Source organism: Arachis ipaensis, chromosome B7, assembly GCF_059453495.1.
Source record: "Arachis ipaensis isolate K30076 ecotype BB chromosome B7, ASM5945349v1, whole genome shotgun sequence".
Lineage (NCBI taxonomy): Eukaryota > Viridiplantae > Streptophyta > Magnoliopsida > Fabales > Fabaceae > Arachis > Arachis ipaensis.
In genome coordinates, this window is record NC_142442.1 from 142,149,358 (window position 1) to 142,157,075 (window position 7,718).

General features: G+C 33.1%; 1 protein-coding gene across 1 annotated transcript; it reads right to left on the reverse strand.

Annotated features, from left to right (window-relative positions):
- Window positions 1–1,533: 1,533 nt before the first annotated feature.
- LOC107606335 (protein EARLY FLOWERING 3) lies at window positions 1,534–5,872 on the reverse strand. The gene is made up of 4 exons (XM_016308386.3): window positions 4,875–5,872; window positions 3,581–4,437; window positions 2,965–3,016; window positions 1,534–2,850 (listed from the first exon to the last, which is right to left on the reverse strand). The coding sequence occupies exons 1-4, from the start codon at window positions 5,094–5,096 to the stop codon at window positions 1,834–1,836; spliced, it is 2,148 nt and encodes a 715-aa protein (XP_016163872.1). The 5' UTR covers window positions 5,097–5,872; the 3' UTR covers window positions 1,534–1,833.
- Between the last annotated feature and the right edge of the window lie 1,846 nt (window positions 5,873–7,718).

A 7,718-nucleotide genomic window follows, 5' to 3' on the forward strand; every position in this document is an offset into this window, starting at 1 on the left:
GGGTTTTAGATAGATTTTTAGTAGATTGAGACGTGAATATACCTAAGAGATGTCAGTGTATTTATAGTAGAATAGATAACCACCTTTTGGAGTAGTTCCACCTTTATTGGTGGATAACCGTTCCCTTTATCTTGGGAGTTATTGAGATCATCCTTCTAAATAAATAGGAGATATCTTAGGAGTCAGTTACATATTTGGATAAGTGGGACCGAACTCATGTCGCTGTGTCTGACCTCTATGAGGTCGGGTAGGGGTAGATCGGAACGATGTTTGTAGGTTGGACTTTATTCATTTTAGGCCTGACTAAATTGTGGGTCAGTGCATGAACAGTAGGTATAACTCTTTATATCTCGTTCGATAGTTCTCAACAATTTTCGTTAATGATTGATGATGTAAAATGTAGCATACATGACATCTAACAAGTCTAATTAGACGCTAACCAAATATGTTTTGAAAATCTATCAATTTAGTTGCTAGATATATTAGGCATAGAGTCTATGTAATTGAGAAAAAAAAAACAAAATTAATAAATTTTTATAAACGTATATTAGTTTTTAATTAGACATGTTGGATATTATGTATATTGTCAATTGACGTTTCACAACATTAATTGTTGACAGAAATTGTTAATGGAGTGACTAAAGGACAAATATGATTAATTTTTTATTTCTAGTGGGCTAGTTTAATTGAAAAAATTTTTTAGGAATAAACTTAAAAAATACATTATTTTTCAAGAATTAATTTGACTATTAATCCAAATAATAAATGGTGTGATTATGAATTTTTTTAACTCTTAATATAATTGGTCATAATTTTATTTATCGGACCAATATATAAACTAATAAATTTTACAAAATTTTTACGATTTTATAATTTAAATCTTGTTATAATTTTATTTTTATGTATTTAATTTATTTTTTAATTTTATGTAAAATTTCGAATTTTTCTAGTGGGAAATCACTATAATCCTATGGTACTCGGTTTTATTCCTAAAATAAAAAATTAAAAGAAAAAAAAAATCTCATATAGATGAGTATCAAAATTACTTTACCATGTCTATCAAGCCTTTGTTATAGAGCATCCTTCACTTATTTTATTGGAAAATAATAGTTTACTATATATTTTCTATTCAACTTACACACAATATTCTATTTCTTTCCTTTATTTAGGAAATAGATCATCTCCAGTTTTTTCAACACTTTGAGGAAAAGCAATGTGATCTCTCAAAGTGAGACCAAAATTAAATATAAGAGAGAGAGTAATAAAGAGTGAAAGATCACAATTAATACCATCTAGTTTTTTTTTTTCAGAAGATCATAAAATTGTTGGCGTCAAACAACTTTTTGGAGCACCGGAAAGCATATTTCAAAGTCTTGTATTTCTAAAGTACCCTCCGTATATCCAACAGCTGCAGAACCTTATTGTTACAACACTGTCCACTACATACAAGCCTATTGTCTCTGAATTTCCATTACAATAGCTAATGTTTTTGAGGAAATGCGATTATTGAAACATGAAATGATAAAACTATATGGGTCAAAATGTACCTCCCTAGGTCCTTCCCATCATAATGGGAGAAAGAGAACCTAATCAGTTTTTACTATGGCATGACCAAGAAGTTCTTATAGAAATAGCTTACAGTAGTATATTACATTTTGACTAGTTATAATATGCTACATACATCTACATACATACATACATACCAGTGTATAGTTTCTTTTAAGGGAAAAAAAAAATACAATAGCTTGTTACATGATGCCAAGGCCCCCCCAAAATATTACTGCAGTATATACTTTTTAAGTTTTACCTACTCAAATGCTCAATAAACAGCACTCACATTGATTCATACTGTTTTCTTTCTTCTTGAATCGACCGGAAAATTCTAGCTGCTGATTCAGTTGCTGTTCTTCTATTGTGAGGTACAACTTTGATCACTCTTGTTTGCTGCCCGGTTTCAAGAGACTGAGGGGCACCCTCTGGTGTTACTGGACCCATTGGGAAAAGAGGAAGCACATCTCTTCCTGCATCGGTTCGCCCTTGCGCCGTTTCACTAGGACTAGTTGCAGAACTCCCTTGCAATTCAACCTCCCTAGAGCATACCTGGTATCTCATCACATTTGATATTGTTCCATTTCTCGGATCTGGCAGATTATTTGAGTTTTGATTATTTGTGCTTGGATTGGCGTCCCCACCCTGTGAATGGTCATTTTGCCCTTGAGAGCCTCGAGCAGAGAACTGGTTCGCCTGTTCAACAGCTGACTCCGACATGGCTTTAGTCATAACTGGCAAGCCGTATGGAGGGAAGAAAGCATGACTGCCTGGGGGTGTCTCTGGTGGAACCCCAGGTACTTGATTAGAAGTTGGTACTCCATATGCAGGATTCATGAAGGTACCACCCATAGGAGCAGGCGCAAACGGCCCACATCCTCCGCACATAGTTCCGGTAAATCCAGGCCCGGGATAAGGCTTATAGACCAGCCCTTCAGACGGAGACATAACTGGAATTAACCACTGGTGCCCGGGAGACTGATGGAAACCCCACGGACCCATTCCGCTATCAGCAGCCGAATTTGTCTGGTATGGGTTCCCAGCAAAAGGGGTGTAATTTGAAGGGTGACTACCATTTTTCACAGATGAAAGAGATGTTTTCCCAACCGCATTCTCAGCTGAACATTCCATTTTATGATGTAGCTTCTCAGATTCATCCTTGCGCTTAAGATTCGGTTGCCTAGGTTTTACAACATATTCGATCGCCAGTTTTTTAGGCGTAGAGCCCTTTGGGGGAGACTTTCCAAGAAAAGCAGCATCTTCAATCAAAATATCTGGTGATCCTGCAATCAACTTTTGGACCTGTTTAAACAAAAAAGATTTAAGCTGCAATTCTGTATGAATGGACTCCAGCAGGTGTGAGATAAGATAACAAGCTTCCCATTTTGATCTAGAATGAACTATGCGGGAGAGTACCTTTATCAATCTGTGCAACTCAAAAACTTGGACTGCAAACACCCTTTGTTGGCTGTAGAGAACAACAGGAGTTGAATCAACAAAATAGCATATACTTATCCAGTGAAGATTTGAGATACATACAAATCAAAATATAATGGACAATAAGCTTTTGGAACTAGGCATGATCATGTTGGAACTTGGAAGTACACATGAGGATACATAGACCACTTACTACCGGTAAGCAGAATAGCTTCCAGTCTATAACTCAATACATATGATATCTCCACAGAAATCTTAAACTTGACATCTTTCAGAAGGTTGGGATGTATTGATATAAATCTGATAACAATTGCTCTCAAAGATTACATACCTAGTCATTTGTCATAAAAAAAAAGTTTTCTCACTCAATTTGAAATAATAAAAAGTTAAAAACACACATGGAAGACTAATTTTATTAAAATCAAAACGATGACCCTTTTTTCTTCTGTTTCACATCAAAAATACAGTATTCCGAAGAATGAACAATTAAGAAGTTTCCAACACAAAGAATGTAAAAAGTTACACATGATAAATCTTTCACATTTTGGACCACAAAAGAAGGCTATCGTACTTGCAAGCAACAAAAAATACTTACTTGGCAATTGCTCTTCTAGCTTTCCAGAAATGTTTCTGACCTATAATCCCAACAACATCATCAGGAGATAAATCTGAAGTTGACAAATTCTCTACCACAGAAATCTTGGAAATATTGTCACTTTTGTTTAAGTTTCTCTTCTGTGTCGCACCACCAGTCCTGGTATCACGACATTCAGTGTCATTGATAGCCTCTGCTGGACTGGTTTGGTTTGTTGTAGGGACATTTCCTTTGTCTGTCTCCCTCGTAGACTCAGCAACGCCATCAACGTGTCCAATGCCATTGGATTGTGACCCAGCTCTGCCTTCGCGCTGTGTGCAAGCACCATCCTGTCGTAATCTGCTATGTTTTGACAGAGGACTATCTTGAAACTCTTGACTTGGATTCACCTTGGATTGCCTGGCCAAAATGTCAATATTCTCTCCTGTCAATGATATCTTTCTGACAAATACTACCGATTGCTCCTTATTCGTGCTCACTTGTGGAAGACCTTCGGTCTCACTTCTCCGATCTTTTCTCGTATTGACGAGTGAGGAGCCAAGTTGTTTTGGATTCCTTACACAATCATTTTGCCCTGCTACTGAGGAACCAAAATACCTAGAGCTCGATGGAACGAGCTTTTCCCCATCCAAGCTTTCACGCCTTTTATTGTTAGATAGACCAATTCTTGAATGAACATATACAGGAACTCTAAAGTCATCTTCATCCACCTTCTTTCTCTGTTCGAGTTGTAGCAATGAACCATTCCCATTTGCCACCTCAGATTGGCGAGAAACACTATATTTTTCAGCTCGGCGAGTAGGAGTTTGTGGGGGGAATTGATAAGGGAACGCATAGTTTCTCTCAGGACCAGTCCCCTGCAAAAAATGTTCATCCAATAATTAAACAAATGAATCAAGAGGAATGCTAGGGGGCCAGCAATTTTGTGATTTGTAGTCATCAAATAGCCATCAATGATAGTTTTAATGGTGTGAGATGGGTGTGAGATTTCATCCAATGGCTCACTTTTCTTTGCTGGTTACATGCTGGCCAGAAATTTAACAAAGTTGCTGGCCCATAAACTTTTCCACGAATCAATTCTTAATTTACACATGCAAAGCACCCAAAAACTAGAACAATCCAAACAACTAGTTAGTTGATAAAAACTCAACAGCCACTAAGTGCCAACTAAAGTAACAAGGCATAAATAGTCTTATGTTCCCTCACATGATCATCAACTTACAGATAAATAAAGTAACAAATAAGGCAAATAGGACTATGAGTAAAGCCATAGTGAGAGAATCAAAACAATTACCTGGGTTGAGGATGCTGGAGGTGGAGGTGTGTTAGTAGTAGAAGTATTTGGATTGAGTGGAAGAACACCAGAGTTGAACCTTTGAGAGGGAATACTGAATTGTTCATAAAGAGCCATCTTATTCCTTGGTGGTGCTTTTGGCCCTCCCTTCTCTGTATCATTCACATGCAATCTCGGGAACATTGGCCCCATAACCTTCTCATCATCCTTCCCTCTCTTCATCCTTTACCTTACTCTTCCCAATTCAAGTATTCAATCAAAGGATTTTACTTTCTATATCTCTATGTTAAATTGCAAACATGCACCAAATGCATCATGATGATGATGATGATGCTTCAATCCCAAATAAAAAAAAAAAACAGAAAAAAGAAACCCAATCAAACTGTTAATCCTGAAGCTCCAAGCTAGGAATTATTGAACTGCACAAAGGAATGGATCCAACCCAGTTTCAACTAGGATCCAAAATCTCAACTTTGACCAACTGGGTACTAGTCTGACCTATGAAGACACAGTCGATCTTGTTTGTGACTTAAATTGAACAATTCCAAAGGCCAACAGACGGAAAGACTCTCCTTTGAATTTTTTCTAATGGAAGAAGAAGAAGAAGAGTTAGCTGAACAATCGTTGACAGCAGGTAAGAAAGCGAAGAAAGAGAGTGGAATAGTGGGATTGAGAGAGCGAGAAGAGGAGAAGAACGAGTCAGAGGAGAAGGGTGAGGGAAAAACCAATGGCGGAAATTAAGAGAAAGAGACGAGAAATTCGCAGGAAAAAGGGGTGATGCCGGGTGGGGGGGACAGACACACAGGAGTGGGAACAAATTCCATCAGAAAAAAAAAACCATAAAAAAAAGAGAAATAGATAGAGATATCGAAGATATGATATTATGAGATTAGAAATTGTGTTCGTGTTAGGGATTCCTCAGAGAGAGAGAGAATAGGATCATCATACAAAAGGGAAAGAGAAAAAGTGCTACTTTGTGGGCCCCACTTTGGATAAAACTGGCTAGAGCAGAACTAGAACTACTTCTTTCTTTGCAACTTTTTTCATTCTTTTTTTTTTTTACTAAACATAAAAAGACCGAATCTAAACTACTTTGAAGTGTGTATGAAAAAATTATATTATTTGAACTATAATTTATTTATTATATATAGACAATTATATAAAGAGAATATTTGTGAAGTTCGGTATATAATTCTTTTTAAATGTGTGTTATTATATATCATTCATAATAAATATTTATCTTATTCTAAAATTTAAGTTCAATTTTTTTATTAAAATCTTAACTAATTTTATATTTATTATTATTGTACATATTTTATTTATAAAAAACTAATAAACACATTAATACTTATTAATATACTAGTTATGGATAATAATTATGTTTAGTTATATAAATAGTAGTGATACTTAACTTTATATTTATATCACAAAAAATTAATGGATAATGTTAAGGAGACAAAAAATACAGCTAAAATTTGTGTTATTTAACATTCATTAATTGTCGTAATTATTAATAAATATTAAATAAGACAAATTATGATTATTTTTGACTAATTTTCTTTGATTACCAAATATTTTTAAAAATTAATTAACTTTATCAATATAATACTGATACCTTTTAAACCTTTTTTCGGTTGATTGTTTTGAAGGCATTGACTAACGTCATTCTTATGGAAAATTTTGAAGTTCTTTTATTTAATATAATTACAATTGAAATGTCCATTTTTGTGAATTTTTTTTAATATTGCATTTTTAGGGTGAAATCCTTTAAGATAAACCAAACTGTATGTTAAACATTACTATGATCATGTACAAAATGTCAATGATATTTTGTGTTTTTCATTAAAATAATATTTTTTTAAAAAAAACGTTAATGACGTTTTGTGTTTTAATAATTAAAATAATATTTTTTATTACAAAACGTCAGTGACGTTTTGTTCTTTTATGATTAAAAAAAATTATTGTAAAATATCAGTAACGTTTTATGCTACTACCACAACCGTATAGAACACTAAAATAATCAAATATTATTATATTTCACACTAAAATTATTCATATATAAAAATTTTAGCCCATTTTTGTTTAGTATATTTTTATATATTTCTTATATTAATAACTTTAGCAATTACTTCTAAAACATTTACTAGTAAATTTTTTAGTTTTCATAAACAAGGGTTCAAGGTACAATATTGATTTATAAAAATATTTATTAATACCAAGAATGTTTAGTTACCAATAATTATTTATTATAATTATTAGATATTAATAATAATAAAAAATTATTTTTACATTCTTTTGAGATACAACCGAATTTTTTGCCACTCATCCAACAACTTCGTACACATCAGGAAGCATCAAGCTTTTTCAGAGCCCAACAACATTGGAGAAAATTGCCTAAATCTAGAGTAGTATCTACGACCTGGACAATGCTTTTTGTGTATCATGTATCAAAATATTGATTATTAATATTTGGTAACTAATTTTCTTAGTCAATATCGATTAATTTTTAATAATTATTTTAAATTTTAAATTATAAATTTAAATATTAAAATTAATTAATGTTAATTAAAAACTAATTAACTAAACATTTGATGTACTCTTAAAATGTTGTAAAGTTCATTAAAGTAACGTTTAGTAGAGAGATAGAGATAGAAAGACTGAGATTGATAATTGAAATAAATCTTAGTATTATGTTTGGTGCAAAGTGAAAGAAATAAATTGAAATAAGAATGAAACTCTAATTTAATTTGTAAAAAGAGTAAAATTGGAATTAATTAATTGAAATGAAGGTATTTTAGGTATAAAATTTGATTAAAGTTTCCGTCTCCATCATTAAAAATTTTA

Excerpts from the sequence above, each read along its gene's own strand:
- LOC107606335 (XM_016308386.3), bottom strand. The coding sequence starts at position 5,096 with ATGAAGAGAGGGAAGGATGATGAGAAGGTTATGGGGCCAATGTTCCCG. Across the intron at positions 4,438-4,874 it reads CTCCAGCATCCTCAACCCAG|GGGACTGGTCCTGAGAGAAA; the intron begins GTAATTGTTTTG and ends CATTTTTTGCAG. Across the intron at positions 3,017-3,580 it reads GCTAGAAGAGCAATTGCCAA|CCAACAAAGGGTGTTTGCAG; the intron begins GTAAGTATTTTT and ends TGTTCTCTACAG.